The sequence below is a fragment of the Microcaecilia unicolor genome, chromosome 6 (genome assembly GCF_901765095.1).
Source record: "Microcaecilia unicolor chromosome 6, aMicUni1.1, whole genome shotgun sequence".
NCBI classification, from domain to species: Eukaryota; Metazoa; Chordata; class Amphibia; order Gymnophiona; family Siphonopidae; genus Microcaecilia; species Microcaecilia unicolor.
The window spans coordinates 104,454,893-104,478,403 of NC_044036.1; the positions used below are offsets into that span (position 1 = coordinate 104,454,893).

At 44.5% G+C, this 23,511-nt stretch overlaps 1 protein-coding gene across 1 annotated transcript in view; it reads right to left on the reverse strand.

The window, feature by feature from the left end:
- Positions 1-17,506: 17,506 nt before the first annotated feature.
- The window catches only part of FAM102B (family with sequence similarity 102 member B), a 192,954-nt gene continuing 186,949 nt past the window's right edge, over positions 17,507-23,511 (reverse strand). The window contains exon 11 of the mRNA XM_030205201.1: positions 17,507-22,528. Coding sequence (XP_030061061.1) covers positions 22,486-22,528 — 43 coding nt within the window. The 3' untranslated portion in view covers positions 17,507-22,485. The remainder of the gene's footprint in view (positions 22,529-23,511) is intronic.

A 23,511-nucleotide genomic window follows, 5' to 3' on the forward strand; every position in this document is an offset into this window, starting at 1 on the left:
GAGTCCTGCCCTTCCAATCCATGCCCATCCATGCTCATCTGTCACCTGGCCCCTCCATTTTTCCCTATCCAGCAATTGCGCTGTCTCCCTGAGGCCTGCCCTGCAATCCATATCCATCCATGCCCATCTGTCCCCTCTATTCATCCCTATCCAGCAATTTCCCTGTCTCCCTGAGTCCTGCCCTCCCAATCCATGCCCATCCATGCTCCTCTGTCCCCTGCCCCCTCCATTCATCCCTTTCCAGCAATTGCCCTCTCTCCCTGAGCCCTGCCCTCCCAATCCATGGCCATCCATGCTCCTCTGTCCCCTGCCGCCTCCATTCATCCTTTTCCAGCAAGTCCCCTGTCTCCCTTCCATGACCCCCCCTTGCATCCATGCTCCTCTCTCTCCCATGTCCCACTCCCAGCCTGGGCCGCCCTCTTCCCCCCCCCCTTCGCATCCATGGTGTCGTTTCTCCCCTGCCCTCCCGCTCCCATTGTTTTTCTTTTGTGGCCACCCTCTTCGCTCCCCCCAACATGGTTTTTATTTTTTTTTTCTTGTTTTTAAATGTACCTCCGTGGCGGTTCCGGCAGCGAAGCGTCAGGGAAGGAGGCGGTGCTCCCGACGTCTAGGTTTCCCTTCGCTGTGTTCCGCCTTCTTTTGACGTCATCCTTGACGTCAGAAGAAGGCGGAACACAGCGAAGGGAAGGCTAGACGTTGAGAGCGCCGCCTCCTTCCCTGACGCTTCGCTGCCGAGCGTTGCGATTGGTTGAGTGTCATTGCTCCGCCCTTGACGTCATCACGTTTGACGCGTGGGCGGGGCAGACAATGCGATCTCACCCCCTTCACTTTTGGCTAACAGAGGCTTCATTCGAACGTTGGAGGTGCGTTTTATATAGAGAGATGGGGCGTGGCTGAGGGCGGGTCTATGAGTGAGGGTGACTGGTCCTAGCCTATGAAGACTACAGGATTTTTGTGCTTCTCTGCCTTGGAGTGAGCTTCAGAACGTTCAAGGTGGGATTTATTAATATAGATATTAGAAACTAGTAAAAAAAGGCCCGTTTCTGTGAGAAATGAAATGGGCACTAGCAAGGTTTTCCTCGCAGTGTATGTTTCAGAAAGACTGTGTGTGAGAGATGGAGTGTGTGTGTGAGAGAGAAAGAGTGTGTCAGTGTTTGTGTATGAGAGAGTGTGTGTGTAATGAAACAGGTGCTAGCAAGTGTGTGTGTTTGTGACAGAGAGAGAGAGAGTGTGTGTGCCAGGTGGCCCCCTTCTCTCCCTCTTGCCTGCGTGCCAGATGCAAGTGTGTATTTGTGACAGACAGAGAGAGAGTTAGTGTGTGAGAGACAGTGTGTTTGTGAGAGAGAGAGAGTGGGTGTGTGTGTGGCAGTGACTGCGTGCCTGCCTGCCTGGCTGCCTGCCAAGGGGCTTCCATCCCTCTGGCTCTCTCCCCACCTCGTAGTTCTCCTGCAGCCCTCCCTGGCACTTGAGGTGTTATTCAGTACTCCTCCCCCTGGCTGCTAGCACTGACATGTTTTCCAGCATGCCTGCCTGCCAGCCAAGGGGCCTCCCCCCCTCTGCCTCTCTCCCCACCTCGTACTCCTCCTGCACCCCTGCCTGCCACTTGATCAGCGTTATTCCAAACTCCTCCCCCTGCCTGCTAGCAGTGACAGGTTTTACCTCCTGCTCCTCCGGGCTTCCGTGCCTCTTGATCTGCGATTGTTGTTATTCGTTCTCCTGCCTGCTACACACCCACCTTCTCCTCCTCCGGACCTTCCTGTCTGTTGAGCATCAAGCCTCGTTACTCCTCCCCCTGCCTGCTACACACCGACGTTTTGCTCCAGCCGGTTCGTTTGTTTTTGGAGGGTGGCAGCTTCGGGATCACGGCGTTGTGGTGAGCTGTTTGCACGGCAGAGTCGGGAGGGTGGAGGTGCCTCGTTTTTTGGAGGGCGGGAGCTTCGGGGTCCCGGCGGATCAGCTTTTCGGACGGCACTCCACCCCCTGCGTTGGTCGCTGTTTGTCACTGTGCATGTGGGGGGGTGGAGGCCCTGCGTAGGTCGCTGTTTGTCATTGTGCGTTGGGGGGGGGAGCGTCAGAGGGCGGTGGAAGTGGTGATTCGCTGAGTGTCATAGCCCCGCCCGCAACATCATCACGTTGTGACGTGAGGGCGGGGCAGACACTCATGGGATCTTGCAACTACAAATTTACATTTAGAATGTTGGGGTTGTGAATTATGTGTGGATGGGGCGTGGCTGAGGGCAGGTCTAAGAGTGTGAGTGAGTGGTGCTGACAGCCTGGAACACTACAGGGCTTCAGTGTTTCCCTGGCACAGTGAGCTTCAGAATGTTGGAGGTGAGAATTATTTATATAGATAATTGAATGCTGCTCCTTAGTGTCTCTTGTTGTTTTGTACACCAGTTGTTCCCAAATCTGTCCTGGGGGTTCCTCAGCCAATCAGGTTTTCAGGACATCCACAATGAATATTTATGAGAGAAATGCAAATCTCTCACAAATATTCATTATGGATATCCTGAAAACCTGACTGGCTGGGGAGCACCCCTAGGACAGGTTTAGGAACCACTGCCTTAGGGGATTTTTTTTCCCCCATTTTGGGAGTTACTCTTAATAACTATCCATTATATCAGGGGTTCTCAATCTAGTCCTCAGGACCCACCCAGCCAGTCAGATTTTTGGGTAACCCACAATGAATATGTACAAGTTAGATTTTTCATAGAATGGGACCCTGGAAGATTAATGAAAGAATTTGTTTTCGCTGTATGGGTTTTTTTTTTTTTTTTTGTTCTTCCTCTTTTAGTTTGATAGCTCAGTACCATATGCATAGCAGCAACTTGGGCCTCATGTCATATCTTCAGTTTTCACTACTGCTTAGACTGGTCCACAGTTGGAAACAAGGCATTTGGTCAAGCTTTGCCTACCAAACTATCATTTTTCTATATGGCTAGGCTGCTTCTGGATAGTAGACTATATGGCATCCATGGCTACCTGAAACAAACAGGAAGAGCACCTCTAAGGCAAAGCAAACAATGCTAAAGAGGAGAAGAGGTTGACCAAAATGACAAACCAAGAGAGGAGATATACCTTCAAAAATCCTTTAATAAAAAGCACCAGACAAGGTGCTATGTGCTGCTTCAGGTGGTAGCTACTTTTACACCTCACGTCTCAAAGACACTTTAATCCAGCTAACACTGTTGTATTACTACTACCACTATTTAGCATTTCTATAGCGCTACAAGGCGTACGCAGTGCTGCACAAACATAGAAGAAAGACAGTCCCTGCTCAAAGAGCTTACAATCTAATAGACAAAAAATAAAGTAATCAAATCAATTAATGTGTACGGGAAGGAAGAGAGGAGGGTAGGTGGAGGTGAGTAGTTACAAGTCAAAAGCAATGTTAAAGAGGTGGGCTTTCAGTCTAGATTTAAAGGTGGCCAAGTATGGGGCAAGACGTAGGGGCTCAGGAAGTTTATTCCAGGCGTAGGGTGCAGCAAGACAGAAGGCGCGAAGTCTGGAGTTGGCAGTAGTGGAGAAGGGAACAGATAAGAAGGATTTATCCATGGAGCGGAGTGCACGGGAAGGGGTGTAAGGAAGGACGAGTGTGGAGAGATACTGGGGAGCAGCAGAGTGAGTACATTTATAGGTTAGTAGAAGAAGTTTGAACAGGATGCAAAAATGGATAGGGAGCCAGTGAAGCAACTTGAGGAGAGGGGTAGTATGAGCATAGGCGGTCGGTGGCCCAACTGTTTGGGGAGGCTAAAGGGGCGGGGTTAGGGGTGGGGCCAGGGGCGGGGCTTACATATATAATTGTCTGACAACACAGAAAAAAAATAAGTAAAAATAAGTCACAATTAATACCTTTTATTAAATTTAGATATTAAATATGTATCATATATCAAAGAATAAAGTGGTTGCTCAAAGCATGTACTAACCACAATTGCTCAACTGCAAAACACTATGCACAAATTTGTACAAAAACACACCCATAAACCTTACTGTACCATAACACTGGGCAGACTCTAATAAACCAATATACCACCCATACGGAAAATGCAGACCGTCAACAATATGAAACAAGGGATCATAATATCACAATTCTCATGCAGAGCCACAAAACACCCTTTTAGGGTGGAAAGTGTTCACAATGAGCTCCTTTTATAAACGACTGTATGTAGATCCTTCAAGAGGTAGTGTGTCATGATTTAGGCTCTAAAACCCTTTCTGATGATTTGGTGCCACCTCAGTAAGGCCAATACACAATTTCTCCACTGGAAAACACTATACACAAACTTGTGCAAAAACACACTCATAACCTTACCAAACCATAACAGTACTAATTCCAAGGACAGGACGAGCTACAACCTTATGCGTGGAAAGGCAGCATTGTAATTATACCGGGCTCTAAAATATCAGTGCACAACCTAGTGAAACAAAAAAAAAACAAAAAGGGCTGAAAATACTACACACTAGCAGAATACTGCACCTTGATCACACATGAAAAACACATGACACAACAGATATGAAGGCAAAAATACTGAACTGGAAAGTTACCTCAAGAAGTCAGACTCAGCACGCAGCAATACTAGAAAAATTGAAACTTACATGCAAAACATCACAAATGCATATTTCCAAAAGCTGACATATTCCAGTTAATAAATTCTGAATAAAATGCTTTTTTCTACCTTTGTTGTCTGATCATTTAGTTTTTCTATTCACTTTGGTCCCAGTGTCTTCTGTTTTACGCAGTGTCTTCTTTTCATTTGATATTTTTTCTCGCACCATGTCCACCATCCTCCTGTGTCCTTATGCATCCTATCTACCATCTGTAGCCCTGTCCCTATCCTTTCTGCACTTTAAACATCTGCCCTCAAATTGTTTCAATCCAGCCCTTAAATTCAGCCATTTTCCCTCCATCCATATCCAGCATTTCTCCTCACTCCCTTCTTTCCCTGGATCCACAAATCTCCCTCTTTTTCTCTTTCCCCTCTTGTGTATATCTATCCCTCCCTCTCATCCATCCCCATGTACAACCTCTCTTCCCTCCTTCTTCTCTCCCACTGCCCATATCACTCTCAGTATCTCCTTTCCTTGCACCCTGGGCCCAACATCTATCTCTTTCTTCCTCTTCCCCTTATAGCATCCCTCCCATCTCCATACAGCATCTCTCTCTCTGTCTCCCTCCCTCCCACATCCATGTTCCAACATTTCCCCTTTTCTCTTGATGTGCATCTGTCCCTCCGTCCTCCTTCCCATCCAGCATTTCTCCCTCTCTCTCCCCATGCATCTCCCCCCAACATTTCCCACCTCCCTCTCTCACCTCTACCAGCCAGCATGCTGCCTCGGTCCCTGACTCCCTAAAGCATTCTTATCTTCACCCGTACCCGTCAGCGCTGCCTCACTGCCTGCCATTCATTTTCACAGGCAGCTCCGTTCCCGCTCCCCTTTGCCGCGTCCTCTGGCTCTCTCTGATGCACTTCCTGTTTAACAGGAAGTGCATCAGAGAGAGCTGGAGGAGTGGACGTGGCAAAGGGGAGCGGGAATGGAGCTGCCTGTGAAAATGAATGGCAGACAGTGAGGCAGCGCTGACGGGTACGGGTGAAGATAAGAGGCAGGCAAATTGCGAGGGGATGTTGGGTGGGCCCTGGCGGGGGGTTGGGGTAATGCGCGGGGGGGGGCAAGGAGAGCTGCTGGTGGGGGACTCCCCGACGGGGAGAGCAGGAAGGACGATGGGAGAGCTCCCTGGCTGCTACGGAAGCCCTGCGTTTGTGAGGGCAGCAGCCAGGGGAACGTCAAGATTGGGCTGGGGAGGCTTAGCCTCCCCAAGCCTCTTATACGGGGCGCCTATGAGTATGAGTAAAGCGACCCTGGCGGAAGACGAGATGGGCAGCAGAGTTTTGAACCGACTGAAGAGGGGAGAGGTGACTAAGTGGGAGGCCAGCAAGAAGCAGATTGCAGTAGTCTAAACGAGAGGTGACAAGGGTGTGGATGAGGGTTTTGGTACAGTGCTCGGAAAGAAAGGGGCGGATTTTACGGATGTTGTAAAGAAAGAAACGACGGGGCAATCTGCTGGATATGAGCAGAGAAGGAGAGAGAAGAGTCAAAGATGACCCCAAGGTTTCGAGCTGAGGAGACAGGGAGAAGAGAGCCATCAACAGAAATAGAAAATGGGGGGAGCGGGGAGGTGGGTTTGGGGGGAAAATGAGAAGCTCGGTTTTGGTCATATTTAATTTCAGGTGACGTTGAGACATCCAGACAGCAATGTCAGACAAGCACGCTGAAACTTTGGTTTGGATGCAAGGTGAGATATCAGGGGTAGAAAGGTAGATTTGGGAGTCATCAGCATAGAGATGGTAGGAAAAGCCATGGGATGAGATTAATGAACCAAGGAAAGAAGTGTAGATTAGAAAAGAGGAGGGGACCAAGAACAGAACCCTGAGGTACGCTGACAGGCAGAGGGATAGAAGTAGAAGAGGATCCACCAGAGTGAACACTAAAGGTGCAGAGGGAGAGGTAGGAAGAGAACCAGGAAAGGACAGAACCCTGGAATCCAAGTGAGGACAGGGTATCGAGAAGTATGCTGTGATCGACAGTGTCAAAAGCAGCGGAAAGGTCAAGAAGAATGAGGATGGAATATTGATCTCTGGATTTAGCCAGTAATAGGTCATTGGAGACTTTAGTAAGCGCAGTTTCGGTTGAGTGGAGAGGGCGAAAACCAGATTGTAGTGGGTCAAGAATAGCATGTGAGGAGAGAAAATCAAGGCAGCGGCGGTGAACAGCACGCTCAAGTAATTTGGAGAGAAAAGGAAGGAGGGAGATGGGTCGGTAATTAGAGGGACAAGTAGGGTCGAGTGAAGGCTTCTTAAGGAGAGGTGTGACCACAGCATGTTTAAAGGCAGCAGGGACAGTCGCAGTGGAAAGTGAGAGGTTGAGAATGTGACAGATAAAAGGAATGAGAGCAGGAGAGATGGCATTAAGAAGGTGGGTGGGAATGGGATCAGAAGAACAGGTGGTACATTTTGAGGAAGAAAGAAGAAGTGTAGTTTCCTCAATAGTAACTTCAGGAAAGGCGGAAAGGGAATGAGGGGAAGGCGAGAGAGAAGAACGGACTAGTAGAGGGAGAGGTGGCAAGGTAGAGAATGCAAGGTTTATCTTTTGAACCTTGTCGTGAAAGAATTCAGCAAGGGTCTGAGGAGATAATGAAGGGGGAGTTGGGGGAGGGGGCACCTTGAGGAGAGAGTTCAATGTGGCGAAGAGAAGTAGAGGGTTAGAGCCAAGAGAGTTGGTCAGTTGGATATATTAATCCTGTTTGGCACGTAAAAGAGCAGATTGGAAGGAGGTCAGCATGAACTTAAAGTGTAAGAATTCAGCAAGGGCCCGAGATTTCCGCCAGAGGCGTTCAGCGGAGTGGGTACAGGAACATAGGTAGTGGATATTAGAAGTCAGCCAAGGTTGGGGTTTTGTACGCCTTATAGGGCGGATCATCAAAGGTGCAAGAGTGTCTAAGGCAGAGGATAGAGTATTGTTGTAAGAAGAAACAGCCTCATTGACAGACGTGGATGGTGCCACAGTGGAGAGGAGGTTTGAAACATGGGAGGATAGTGATGAAGGGTCAATATCGTGAAGATTCCTAGATAAATTAGATAAGATAGGATGGGACTGGGAGGGAGGAGATTTAAGTGTGAAAGTTATAAGATGGTGATCAGAGAGGGGACGATCAGAGGCAAGGAAACTAGAGGGTGAACAGTTGGAGGAGAAGATGAGATCAAGACAATGACAATTTTGATGAGTGGGGGAGGTGGAGCATAGTTGGAGATTAAAGGAGGACGTTAAAGCGAGTAACTTGGAAATATAAGAGTTGGAAGGATCATTAGCAGGAATATTAAAGTCACCAAGAATGAGAGAGGGGGAGGAAGGATCATGGAAGAAGGCAAGCCAGGCATCAAAGTCACTGAGAAAGGATGAAAGGGACTTATCAGGGGGACAATAAATGACCGCTATTCGAAGAGGCAGAGGAGAGAAAAGGCGGATAGAGTGGACTTCAAAGGAGGAAAAACAGTGAGATTGAGGTGGAAGAAGGGGTTGAAATCTGGAGGAGGGAGAGAGAAGTAGTCCAACACCGCCCCCACAACCAGCAGGGCGAGGAGTATGTGAAAATAGATAACCGCCATGGCACAGGGCTGCGACTGAAGCAGAGTCATCAGGGCAGAGCTAGGTTTCTGTTATGGCGAGCAGATGGAGGTGACGCGAGATAAAGAGGTCCTGGATATAGGGGAGTTTGTTACAGATAGAGCAGGCATTCCATAGGGCGCAAGAGAAGGGCAGAGAAGAGGAGGGGAGTAGAGAAATAGAGATGAGGTTAGAGAGGTCGCGTGAGATCTGTAGAGTTGGGATAATAGTTGGTGAGGGGGGCCAGGATTGGGATTGATGTCACCGGCTGAGAGTAAGCCAAGATGGAGGAAGAGGGTAGGAGAGAAGGTGAGGTGATGAAGTCGATGGATGGGCAGTGAGTTCCTGTAGCGGAGAGAGGTAGGGGGTGAGGGAAAAGATTAGGAAGGGACAGGGCTAGGAAGAGAATGTGAATAGGGGCCATAAACGACTGAGGTACTTCTGAGGTACTTTAGCAATTAGGAAAAAGATTAGATGTAAAGAGAAAAATGCCGCGCGGCACCTAGAGCGGAGGCCCTGAGTAGATCGGAGTGGACCTGGGTGTCACCCCGGAGAAGGCTTGTAAGGATATGCAGATGAGCTGCAAGTCCTCCACAGCACCTGAAAGGCAGCCGGTGGTAGAGCTGGGCACCGATCCTTGGAGTACTCCACCTTCGTCCACTGAGAGAACTGGCCATTTAACCCTACCCTCTGTTTTCTATCCATCAACCAATACCTAATCCACAACAGTGTTAACAGAACACTTTCTCCTGTCCCATGACCCTAATTTTCTTAAGCATCTCTCATAAGGGACTTTGTCAAATGCTTTCTGAAAACCTAGGTACACTACATCAACCAGATTACCTTTTCCATGTTTATTCATGCAAAGAAATTAAGCAAATTGGTCAGTCAAGACTTCTCTTGGCTGAATCCATGTTGACTCTGTCCCAGTAAACCATATTTCTCTATGTGTTCAGTGATTTTATTCTTTACTAGTAAAAAAAGGCCCGTTTCTGTTGTGAAGGAAACGGGCGCTAGCAATGCTTCCTCCCCCCTGCCCCCCCTCAGCGCATCCCCCAAGCCCCTCCCCCTGCGCATCACACAAGCCCCTACCCCCCCCCCCGGGCACATGAACCCCCCCCCCTGCCACCCCCAATAGTAATGGTGTGTGGCCGCTGCTGCTTCTCCTGTTGAGCAGCAGCGGCAAAAAAAAAAGGACAAAAATGGGGAAAAAAAAACCAACCTGAAAAACACGGCTCCATAGACAGCCATCTGCCATTGGCTGTCATCTCTGCAGCCAGTCCTCCTCTCCCCTCTGACGTCACAGCGGTCCTCCGGGGTCTTCCTCCAGGGGCAATGACGTGCAGGGGAGAGGAGGAGCGGCTGTACAGACGACAGCCAATGGCAGATGGCTATCTATGGAGCCGCGTTTTGCAGTTTGTTTTGGGTTTCTTCTTTCTTTTTCTACCGGCCGGTGGGGATTGCAAGTGGCGAGGGCCGGACTTGGAGAGAACAGGGAGGGCAGCGGTGGGTTTTCCAGGGCGGTTAGGGTGCGCGGGTGGTTCGGAACTCCGAGGTTGGCAGCCAGTGTGGAGCGATTCCTAGGCAGGGGGAGGAGTAGGGAAACACGCTCCGTGTGTTTCCCTACTTCTCCTCCTGGCTGTGTCGCTGTTTGCTGCTGACGTCAGTTTGATCTACTCCATGAAGCAGACCACATCCGGCGGAATCCATGATTCCAGCAGTGGCGTTACTAGGGGGGCTGACACCCGGGGCGGATTGCCGATGCCCCCCCCAGGTGCAGCGCCCCCCCAGGTGCAGCGCGACTCCCTCAGTGAAAGGACACCCCGCCCCCGCGAAAGAACCCCCCACCCGCATGCATGCCGCTGGGTGGGTGCCGCGCGTGCCTGTCCGTCATTTGTTCCATGCTCCCTCTGCCCCGGAACAGGAAGTAACCTGTTCCAGGGTAGAGGGAGCATGGAACGAACGAGGAACAGGCGCACGGCACCCCCCCCAGCGGCGGCGTGCACCCGGGGTGGACCTCCCCCCTAGAAATGCCACTGCGTTCCAGGCAGCCTCAGAACGTTGGAGGTGAGAATTATTATATAGGATAAGTTTCCACTATTTTGTTCGGCACTAATGTCAGGCTAACCAGTCTGTGATTTCCCGGATTGATCCGAGATCCCTTTTTAAAAATACACCTTCCAATCTTCAGGTACTATGGACAATTTTAACAGTAGGTTACAGATCACTAACAGCACATCTACAATTTCATATTTGAATTCTTTCAGTACCTGAGGGAGCATGCCATCTTCTAGATGTACAAACTAAAGAGTAACAACACATGAGGGCTGGATATCACCCCAGAGTTCTAAAAGATCTTGTACTGATGACAATAAAAAGAAATAAAAAAAACAAACAAACAAACATGAAATTGCTAACCTGTTACTAGCAGTCTATAAACTATCACTTAAACCTGCCACATCACCCAACAATTAAAGGGTGGCCAATATATTAATTAAATAGGGATCCAGGGGCAATTCGGGAAAGTATAGAGCAGTGAGCCTCATGTAGGTTACTCTTCCAGTTCATACAGAAGCAATCTATAGCCATGAAGGAAGAAAGGAATCCTTGCCGTACTGGTGGTTCCACTGTATCCAAGATGACACCCCACATATACTGATCAAATTCAATTGAAAGCCATATATTTGGAACAATTATTTCTAAATGGCTGTTGTAAGCAACATCCTTAGCAGCTCTTACCCCGTGAAAAATATGTTCACAACCACTGAAGAATTCAGAGGTTAAGTGGTGGCTACAGGGAAAGCTGAAAATTGTTTTTAAAGCAACAGTGGAATGTGCACACATGCCAATTTTGAGAAATATTTCTATTTAACTTTTATTTTTAGGTACTTAACAATACTTGTTTTTCTTCTCCTTTTTACATGTTCTCATTTCCTAACTTATCCACACGTCTCAGCATGTGCAGGCCTGCCTCAGTTTCAAATGTCTTGAGTTTAGTATCAAGACGAGGCAAAAAATCAGACACCATGAAATGCTGAAAATCCTGACACTCTAACTTCAAGTCAGCATCCATTATGTTTGCTTTTCATTTACAATTATTCTAACCATGTGTATCCTATTATATATCAGCAGTCAGGGGATGTCCTTTGTTCCAGTAGAATAAAATATGCTATAGACACACAAATTTCCTGTAAAGTTGGTACAGGAGAAGCAGTGAAGACAGTTCCAGTAAAAACAGTGGTTTCTTATGTACACTAAATATCTGAACATTATTCTAATCCTTTGGGAGCAAAAATCCAGCAAAGGGGAAATACCGTTTGCACAGATAATACATACTATGGTTTTTATCTTGCTAGAAGCTGTGAACAGGTTTGTTTTCTTTTCTGCTGGGTGTTTTTAAATTACTTTGTTTTCAAGACTAGGAATCAGCATACTTGCATTTATCTTGTGTTTTTCTGGTCTGAAGCAGGATGTATCCCAAGATGCACCTTTCTCTGTGACAGCATGCTTCCTCTGCATTATTCATCAGAAAGCTTTACTGGTGCCAGCAACTGCCTCATTACTGTTCCTCCCCTCTTCCCTCTCATCCAACTAGCGTTCAAATAACTTTGGCAAGCTATCTAGAATTGTCATGCCAATGAAGTAATTCATTTAGCAGTTAAGGTAAATAACAAAAAAGGAAAAAAGTTTAGCAATTAAGGTAAAAAAAAAAAAGACAGAAGAGAGATAATTCACAAATATAACAATAAGATTACTATGCACAGGGAAGTCAATAACCATTCCCAGGCTCTTGGACTGTATTATACCTGGTCAGGCAAAATACAACATGTTTCTGCTGCCTCTCCTTCCCCCAGGACCATACAGTTTTTCAGTATTTTTCTTTCTTGCTCCAGTGTTGTGCAATTTGCTACCTTCATGATCTATGTGCAGAAGGCTCACATAGCAAATTTTTTTTTTTTTGGGGGGGGGGAGGAGTTTGTAGGAATCTTTACCTGTGATCCTTTGCTGTACTTGGCCTATACGAGTCTGAACCATTCTGTTATAACAATATGGATTCTATAGCCTGTGCCCTGAATACATCTGTAACCATCAGAAACCAGCTTTTCTATAAAAAGAAAATTACTGCTGGGCATACTAAGATGACTTCATCCAAGGTCACATTATCTCCTGGGAAGAATGGAGGAGACACACAGATGGCTCCAGGAGTATGGGATCCAGCAGGGAGGTTTGCATGCCATCTGATAACAGTTTCATTGCTATAACAAAGGCCTCTCTTCATGACCATGAATCTGGCTGGACATTACACCGTGTCTGTGATTGGTCCATAGGTATCATCTGACCCATGGATGCCAATGTGGGACTGAAGGAGAACAGAAAGAAAAAGACCAGAAGACTTGCTGGAGGTTAGAAGGCTCTCAGAGAGCAAGAGACTGATTTCTTACACCAGTGAACTACGTATCTTGTAACAAAAAGGTAAATTCAGCTACAATACACGGCATCACCCGAAAGTCTGTGCCATCTGTATCCAGAATGCCAACCTTGGACTTTATTCCTGGACTGAGAGACTCACTGGGTCTTCAGCTTGAGTCTCAGAGGAGGAATCCACTTCTTTACCATGGGAAGTCTGCCATAAGGCGGCTAGGTGAGATAACAGGATATACTACCTATGGATCTGGGTGTAGTTAGTCCACAGTTTTATCTGTGACAGATTGGTTGGTTTTTAGGACTGGTGGTCTGTGAATTCAGCTGCTAACAGTATTTTGCATAAGACATATTAGTTGTGTAAGTTTTCATTATCATCAGGATATCACAGTTTTGTGATTAGTGTGATCATTCATTTAGATAGTCCGTTTGAATAATCATATATCTTTGTAATGTTTTGCAATTTACCCCATATTTTTCTATTCATAATAAATAATATATATTCCATCTGTGGCATTGTTCCTTTAATTGGTACAGCTAGCTAACCATTGGGCCAACTAGGTATAGTCAACCCTGTGCAAACGAGTCCAAAATAATTGCTTTTGTGGTGATTATCTGATAAAACATACCTATATATATTACAACTACTACTACTACTATAAATCATTTCTATAGTGCTACTAGTCATATGCAGCGCTTCACAATATTAGTTTATCCTTCTAATATACCCCTACATATTGGGGGCTCCGTCCTCTTGTGTATAATCTTACAAGTTATTGACGTGGGCTACTGTTAACATGGGTTATTTTACCACTAACTCTTGCAACTTTACTACAGGTCCCATTTTATGCAATGAAACGTGGAGGGGCATTTTCGATATGACATCTAAGTCAGACTTTAGACATCTTGTGCTAAAGATCCCAAATCCAAATTTTTTTTTCCAAAAATACCATTTTGAACAAGGTTTTGTGCTTTGTGTGTTTATCGTTTTAGGCAATTAAAAAAAAACCCCACACAAGTTAAAAACACACAAAATCAAGCCATTGGGATGTAGGAGGGGCCAACATTTTTAGCAGAGGTCCCCCAGACATCCCAGGGGAGCAATAGGGCACCATAGGGGGCACTGCTGTTGACTTCATATAAATGCTCCCAGGAACTCATCTCACCATTGCTCCCTCGTCTGCTGAGCCCTCCAAAACCCAGCACCTCCAACTGTACACCATTACAATAGCACTTATGGGTGAAGGGGGCACCTATATGTGGGTACAGTGGGTTTTTAGTGAGTTTTGGATGGCTCACAGTTTCCACTACAAGTGTAACAGGTAGGGGGAGGTATGGGCCTGGGTCCATCTGTCTACAGGGCACTGCACCCACCATTTAGGGCACCTTTTTGTTTTATTAATTAGAAAAACAGGTCTAGTTCAAAACGTTGAAGTTTTTGCCCTAGACATTTCGGTTTTGTTCCATTATGGCTGTAAAACATCCAACTGTTAAGCATACCCTAATCCCGCTTTGAAACGCTCCCTTGTGATTTGGATGCAGTGCAGATGAATTGCATAGATACACGTCTGCAAAATAGGTTTCAAAAATACTGATTTGGATGCTTTGAGATTTGTCCAAATGCAGCTTTATGAGTTTTGGACATTTTTCTCTTTTGAAAATGAGCCCCCTTAGTTACTAACTACCTGGGATAACAGTAAAAAAAGAAACAAACCCCAAAACTTAATAGCAGCCCACATTGGTAACTTCCCCCTTAAAACTCTATTAAAAAACCTATTTATTCAATCTTGCCTTTCCTTCTGCAGGTTAAGTACTTGGATGAGGGATGCAAAGCCACCTCTCTGACTTAATTGTGTATAGATTTCATTTGTATATTATATTTATCTTGCTTTTATTTGTGTTTCTTTTCCCCTGTCCTATCATATTATGGTGTTCCTTTCCTATACATGTATTTTTTTTTGGATTGTAAGGTTGTAATAAATACCAAATTAATCATAAACCAGTTTCTCTTGCTCATTGTTTTGGGGGGGGGGAGGGGGGAGGAATCTTTGTTTTTCTCTACTAATTTTGGAAATATATATCTCAGATTGTATGGTGCAGAAGGACATGCATTTCTGCTTTTCAAATGTTGCACTGCATACAGAATTTGGCTTCTAGGGGTTTCCAGTTCAGTTTTTGTCTGCATCTTTCTATTTCTAGTCTGTGGTCCCTTATTCTCTATTTGGTGAGGGTCATAGGAGCCAACTTTTCAAGGGTGCCCCAACAGAAAGTACACTTCCCCAAACTAAAGAAATGTGTTCAATATTGGAGGTGCTCAAGCACTCAAAACACTGGCTCCTATGGTGAGGGTCAGTGTTTTATATGCATGACTGAGGTTAGGTATTCTGCTAGCTTGTTCTGTGCCTCCCAATAGGAGGTGTATTGGCATTGTAGGGCACATTGAAGTTGGATTATCAGTTTGGGCTCTTGGGGTAGATGTTAGTTTGCTATGTGTGTGTTGAGTATGGTATTGAGAGGACAGAAAATCTGTATTCATCCCCAATACAAATGAAAATACAGGGTGGGGGGGGGGTCCCAATTCTGAGTGTACATATTATGTGGAGGTGCACTTACCAGTTCCCCTGCTTCTCATTCCTTCAACAGCCCTTCTCTTTAGCCACTCCTCATCTCTGCTCTTGCCCTACCTCGCCAATAAGACAGCGCACATTGTCTTTTTTAGCTTCAAATGCTGAACTTTTCCTTTACCTCCTGCTGGAAGTACATCAGATGGCTTGCGGTGGCGGCAGCAGCAGTAGTAGTACCACCACCAGTGCTGCCTGGGGTTCTCTATCCTTGGAGTAAGGAAGAATAGCCTAATGGGTTGAGCAGCAGGCTGAGAACCAGAGAAGTCAGATTCAAATGCACTGTGCCTCCTTGTGATCTTGGGCAAGCCACTTAACCTTCCATTGTCTCAAGTACAAACTTAGACTAAGACCTCTAGGGTTACAAAAGTAACTATTGTACCTGAATGTAACTCACTTTGAACTACTATTGAAAAGGGTGCAAGTCCAAAATATTCTTCTCCTTCCTTTCAGTTGGCTTCCCTTAGGGAGCCAAAACAAAGTGCACAGATGTGCATGAACCCCAAAGCACTGATATCACTTTTACCCAATGACCCTTGCAAAGGAAGAGCACAAAGATAATGATTCACAGAGCAAACAGAAATGATTTCAATTACACGTTGTTCATAGACTGACGTGAAAAATACAAGTGAAACAGAAGGCAGTGACTCTGAATGACAAAGTAGAGGCATCTTTAAAGCAGATTTTCCAGTACATCCTCTTTAATGTGTACTACTCACCTTATGTTTCATTCTGTTGTACATGGAACACACAGATCATCAACAGGACTTTAGCCAATTCTGAGCTCTATATAATCTCTCTATATAAAACGCACCTCCAACGTTCGAATGAAGCCTCTGTTAGCCAAAAGTGAAGGGGGTGAGATCGCATTGTCTGCCCCGCCCACGCGTCAAACGTGATGACGTCGAGGGCGGAGCAATGACACTCATCCAATCGCAACGCTCGGCAGCGAAGCGTCAGGGAAGGAGGCGGCGCTCTAGTCTAGCCTTCCCTTCGCTGTGTTCCGCCTTCTTCTGACGTCAAGGATGACGTCAAAAGAAGGCGGAACACAGCGAAGGGAAACCTAGACGTCGGGAGCACCGCCTCCTTCCCTGATGCTTCGCTGCCGGAACCACGGAGGTACATTTAAAAACAAGAAAAAAACATAAAAACCATGTTGGGGGGAGCGAAGAGGGTGGCCACAAAAGAAAAACAATGGGAGCGGGAGGGCAGGGGAGAAACGACACCATGGATGCGAAGGGGGGGGGGAAGAAGAGGGCGGCCCAGGCTGGGACATGGAAGAGAGAGGAGCATGGATGCAAGGGGGGGTCATGGAAGGGAGACAGGGGACTTGCTGGAAAAGGATGAATGGAGGCGGCAGGGGACAGAGGAGCATGGATGGGCATGGATTGGGAGGGCAGGGCTCAGGGAGAGAGGGCAATTGCTGGAAAGGGAAAAATGGAGGGGCCAGGTGACAGATGAGCATGGATGGGCATGGATTGGAAGGGCAGGACTCAGGGAGACGGGAATTGCTGAATAGGGATGAATGGAGGGGACAGATGGCCATGGATGGATATGGATTGCAGGGCAGGCCTCAGGCAGAGAGGGGAATTGCTGGATAGGGATGAATGGAGGGGCCAGGTGAAAGAGGAGCATGGATTGGAAGGGCAGGACTCAGGGAGAGGGGAATTGCTGGATAGGGATGAATGGAGGGGACAGATGGCCATGGATGGATATGGATTGCAGGGCAGGCCTCAGGCAGAGAGGGGAAATGCTGGATAGGAAAAATGGAGGGGCCAGGTGACAAAGGAGCATGGATTGGAAGGGCAGGACTCATGGAGAGGGGAATTGCTGGATACGGATGAATGGAAGGGACAGATGGCCATGGATGCATATGGATTGCAGGGCAGGCCTCAGGGAGACAGCGGAATTGCTGGATAGGGATGAATGGAGGGGCCAGGTGACAGAGGAGCATGGATTGGACTCACACTTTCACTCTGACTCTCAAACACTCACTCTCACATACACTCTCCCAAACACACACACTCCGAGGAAAACCTTGCTAGCGCCCGTTTCATTTGTGTCAGAAACGGGCCTTTTTTACTTGTATAACATAAGAACATAAGCACTGCCATACTGGGACAGACCGAAGGTCCATAAAGCCCAGTATCCTGCTTCCAACAGTGGCCAATCCAAGTCCAAGTACCTGGCAAGATCCCAAAAGAGTAACACATATTTTATGCTGCTTATCCTAACAAATAAGCAGTGGATTTTCCCAAGTCAATCTTAAAGGGCAGGGAAATTAAAAACAGAGTACATTTTTAGATTTCCTTAAGACTTTAATTTTATTAACATACAAGACATCACTTTTACATTATTACAAATACTTTACAATAAAAAAAAATCAGCTTTCCTAAAAATGTTTATTATGTCAGTTGCTTGTAGAATTTGTCATTATTTAACAGGGATGCAAAACTCACACAGTCTCTTCAGATATGACAGTAATTTTCCAAGTAACAAAGAATACTTATGGGATCACTGCATCATATACACAAGCTCTGCTGATGCACATTTAAACAATAAACCAACTGTACACTGTCATGTGCAATATATATATAGAGAGAATTTTATCAAAATCAAACATGAAATGTTGGGAATCATGTGCATTTCCTGTCACTCGGCAACAGCAACAACTTAGCCTACAAACCTGTTGTCACTCAAGAATTTACAAGCAACTGGAAGCGAAGGTGCAGTGGAGTACAGGCTGCTTACTAGGTCTGGTGCTGTGTTCTGATGATGTCAGAAATAGATCACACACACAAACACATGCTAACGTTTTTCGGGACAATACCACAGGACCCAACTGGATAACAAAAAAAGTATTTAGAGAGGAAATGGATAGTTGTTATTTGCAAAATGGGCTGCTGCAGACCTGAAAGCACCCTCCTATTCACCTTTTGTGTGCTTTATGGGTAACTGGGGTGGCAGCGTCATGCCTCTGCTAGGCTTGGTTCTATAATATTTCCATACATGGGCAAATTCTTAGTTTTACTGATCTTTCTTTATTCACTTTGAAACAAAATCAGCAGCCTCTGGCTTTTCTCTCTAAAAAAAATTCTTTCAGCGGGCTTCTAAAATTTCAATTTGGTGAGTTTGACTTTTACGTTTGTAACTTATGATCAGACTTAATAAATAAATTTAGCCAATGGATTGTTCAATGAATGAACATGCTCTCATTTCCCGACTCACTTTAAAAGAGCCATTCATCTTCATTTCAGCCAAGACAGTGGACAGACCGGAGTGCAATTCAATGCTGATTTTGTAACAAAGACGAGGAAGAGTACACCTTAGGGGTAAACTCACAGAGATGGTATAGTGTATTTTAGAATGAAAATACAGTTCTCTAGCCATAGATAAATCTCTAGTTGCTTTGATGCACTTCAAGTGGTTAGTTGTTCACTGAAAAGCATTAGTACATCAGCAACATTAAGAGTTTCTGCAGAACAATGATTTCCCCAAATTCTTCGGTGCTCTATCTTTGGGTCTTATCCTTAATTTGTCTTCTTTTGTCCTATAATGTATTTTTGCATATTTTCATGAGGATTAAAAAGGTACACACATTCTACTATAGCCAGGACCCCTGTTTTCAAAGGTCTCTTCCCTTCTCTACCTCGACTCTGTTCTCCAGTAGTTGTCACCAGCACAATCTTCTTAGCCATGTTCCTTGCTTGTAACGAAGTCAAAGGCACTTTTATAAACATTACTGCAGTGCCTCCCTTTTCAGCTGCTGGACATCCATTTTGCCTGTGGATCTGCCACAGTAACCAGCAAGAACCTCCACTAAAGTCAACAGCAGCCAAATGGATTGGCAAGGCAGCTCCTTGAGAATGAGATATGAATCAGAATAAAAATGTTGGGATCTGAATAAAGAATATTTTAACAGTTGACTAAATTCTGGTTGAGCTGCTTTAATTAGTCCCTTGTCCTCAACTCTTAAGAGCCTGGTTCTGCTTTCAACCTACATCAGGTCCTATTCAGTAGGTTTTTTGGGGGTTTAGAGAACATTATGCCCATGTTAAATTAGTGTAAGCTTAACTCACGTTTCTAAAATTTGAGATCTATACCTGGGACCCAGAGAATCTTCACTAAGGGAACCTGGCAAAGAGTCTGCAGTCAGTTACCACATTAAAGTTCCTGGCACACCACTCAAATTCTGGGATTTGGGTCCATTTATATACAGAATGATGGGAAATGGGCTCTATTGTGATGTGTCATGAAAGGAGAGGAGTGGGAGAGATGTGCTATTATTAGAAGTTCAATTTCAGAAATGGTTCCTCCAGCCCTCGACCAGCAAGGGCACCAGAGTTATCCAGGTGAACCATCTAAGAGATGCAGGGCACAGTAAAATACAAAATATAACAGAAAAGAGACTTACAGTTTCAAACATACAACTCAGTTACACGTTAACTGTTTAAAAGTAAAATGTTACATGTTTCTCTACACAGGAAAATTTCACAGCAGCATGGAGGAGTCAGCCTTCATCACAAATTCACCTGTACAAGAACACAAGCACACCCTTATCTGTAAGGAATGAAATGATAATCTGACATCTGCACTTTAAATCACAGCCGCCCATTTCACTCTTACAAACCTCAGCGTGAGGGCATCCTTTTAAGTTTTCACTAGTTTTTAGCGGTACAAGTGTTGAAGAAATCTGACTCTGAAGTCCAAACTATGTTGCAGCTAAACATCAAACAGAAATGCATTGCTCCACCTGGGTTTATATCACTTGACATTTTAAAAACAGACCTTTAGGCTACTTTAACCTATAATTCAAACTTTAAATCTGTTTTTTCTTTTTAAAGAAGAAAGATACTTGCTCAAAATAAAGCATTTGCTGGCAATATCTGATTTTACCAATAGTTGTTTTCTATATATAATTTGTTTGCATATTTTTGTACAAAATGCTAATTTACTTTATACTTTTTTTTTATATACTTTCCCCAAGGAATGCAATCCAAGTAAAATAGTAAAACTGAATAAAATCCCCTAAAGCCCAAAAATCTATGGGGAATAGAAAAATATTCCTCTATTACTCTGACTCAGAAAATAAGGGAGAAGTAGCTAGTACTTTCTAAATACTTATTCTTCTCCTGGGCATCCATTTACTCTCTAACTGTAGTAAACTCGTGTCTATTAAGCTTCTTTTGCTATTGAGCTGATGAAACTAATACACATATTTAGCACTGAACAATATTAGAGGCACTTCAAATAAACCAACTCAACAGATCTGCTTCATGAAATGCTATCCAGACGTGTGTGGTGTCATAGAAAACACTATCGACTCAAAAGGAAAACTTTGTGATTTTGGTTTGGTGCATGCTCCTACAACTCTCACTCTTCCTTCGTAGTCCTGTGGACCCCATCACGAATCAGAGTTCTGGCAGCAGTTCTGATGGACTTGGCATGAGAGGCAGGGGGCTAAGTGTACCACAAAGAGAAGAGCTCTCATTTTCTGGTGAAATCATTTTTACTTGAAAGTCAATTTCTTTATTTGAGTGCATGGGTGCTGCATTTTAATTTCATATATCTCCAGCCCCTGGGAGGTATTTTAAACTGTGTTGGTTGGGCTAGAATGCCTCTTTACAAAGACCGTATGTTCACAAAACTACAAAATACTCTGCAAATGTAAAAAAACAACAACAAAAATCCCTCAAATTTATTTCTTCATCCAGTATGAATTAAGATAAACCATACCTTCTGGAATAAACCAAGACCAAAAAATGTCAAAATTACTAGTGAAGACCTGAAAGTACTCAACTTATAAAATAGGTAATCTAAAATTATGTTTTAACCTATCCTGAATTAAACTAGCAATTAACTACCTTTCAAATCAAGTTATTCCATTTGTGCATATTTAAACAGTGTTTATCTCTGCAGTCATAAATGAGTGGTGCAATAGTAAATGTAGCCAGCAAAACACATCCTAACATTTCAGCAGATGTCAGTTCAACAACATCTTTGAAGGGAGGGTGATGGCGATACTTTTTCAGAGTTGTTGAAACAAAGGCTGACAGGATGGTAAGCTGCTTTCACTGCATTAAACCATGCACCACAAGATAGTCCGGGGGTCTTCCTAGTCAGTTGTTTATTTTGAAGACCACATTTACAATACCATGAACATCCTTTTTCAGGAAGAAAATGATCCAGAGGTACTGTGTTGTTATTAGTCTCTTAAAAAGTGGCGAGACTGTGCACAGTTGTTCATGTTTATAATTCTGAGATCTCTCTGACGCTTTGCCTAATGGCTCACATCTCTCAAAGACAGAGGGATAGTCTGAAAGGAACATTTGCTATTTTAATATGCGACTGGCGTTTTATTAGCTCTGTTAAATGAAAATGATCAAATCTGGCAACATTAAAATATGCCTCATGATCTAGGACCAGTCTGTAGACTTACGAGTGCAACGGTCCATATGACAACTTCCTGATATAAAAACATTGAATCAATTACTCTGGGACAAAAATCAGAAGAACTGTGATGATTTTAAACCCCCAAATATTAAAATAATACTAATACTATGAAAACATACTGCACATCATTGCTCAACTTATTTGTGTACTATCGTCTAACCATAATTACCCATTTCCGGTTCATTTTGCTATTTAGATCGAGGTTCAACTTGTTATGAATTCAGTACCATTGAGATGCAGATTAGACCACATACATGTAAAGTGTGGCAGGTTACTATCTAAAAGCATTCTTCCAAGTTTTCTATGTTGTGATATTAAATGATAGAAGTTAATCAGCACAGCACTGATGTTTCTGAACAAAAATCTGCTTAAGGAGCAGACGTATGTTTTAAACAGATTTGCTCTTTCATTAAATTTGTTTGTGTGGAAATACAAGTTGCTCTTTAAAAAAGAGACTCTCAAAAGAGCAGGTTATTAGAAACCACAGATACCTAGACAAATGTTTTGTTTTTTTTTAAAGAGATACCACACATTCTTGTCACATAGATGCTTCAAGTTTACATGTAGATAGTAGGAACATTCCTCCAATATGATGGAAGATTTGGAACAACCACTTTTACGAGGCACAGCTAGCTACTCATTGCTTCAGCACCATAGCAGGCGTTACAGTGCGAGGCACACGCAGTCTGAGCATCCTGTCCAAGCCTGCTTGGCATTCTGCACAGCCTTAGCTATTCTTTCCCACCTAAGCATTTTACGAGTGTTTGGATAGTGAAATAAAACCAGATTATTCACTCCAGAATTCCACAGGCACTCCAGCTTGGCTCTCCTAGCGTTTGATCACAACTTGTTCATACGCTCCAGCTCCCATCCTAAAACAAGAAAATTCAAAGAAATCATTCCTTCACGCCAACAGGATTCATCTTTAAGGTAACAGAAGAAAAGATATGAGGTGATCATGATGGAACAAAACTAGTCACTGATCAGTTTTCACAACTCCATGACTCTTAGTTTCACTAAACACATACTACAGCATCGTGGAATATGAATGACACTAAATTTTGAAAAAGATCTCTGTGCTTGGACAGATTAGGAATGGATACTATACACAGATCATAAAAAAGGAAATTCATAGTGCTCTGCTGCTGAGTCAACATAATTAAACAAGGGCCTGAATAAATGAGTGGAGTCTATTTTACATTCATACTTTTAAAATTTGCCTGTCACGCTTGACCTTTTTAAGTCCTACATACTATCCTACATAGCCTCATGTACATAGTAAATGACAGCAGATAAAAACCTGAACAGTCCATCCAGTCTGCCCAACAAGATAAAACTCATTTTACATGGTATGTGATACTTTATATTTATTTTTTATTTTTGTTACATTTGTAACCTGCGCTTTCCCACTCACGGCAGGCTCAATGCGGCTTACATATTGTATACAGGTACTTATTTGTACCTGGGGCAATGGAGGGTTAAGTGACTTGCCCAGTCACAAGGAGCTGCCTGTGCCTGAAGTGGGAATCAAACTCAGTTCCTCAGTTCCCCAGGACCAAAGTCCACCACCCTAACCACTAGGCCACTCCTCCACTCCAGAGTTTGACTAATCCTTGCCATCCTCAGGACAAAGACTGTAGAAGTCTGCCCAGCACTGTTCTTGTACTAAAAGTTCTGAAGCTAACGTCGAAGCCCCTTAAATTTACACTCCAGCCCATCCCTATCTATTCAGTTACGATCAGGGCATAGACCGTAGAAGTCTGCCCAGCACTGGTTTTGCTTCCCAGTTACTGGCGTTGCCACCCAATGTCTGCTAAGATTCCGTAGAGCCATTCCTTCTAAACAGGATTCTTTT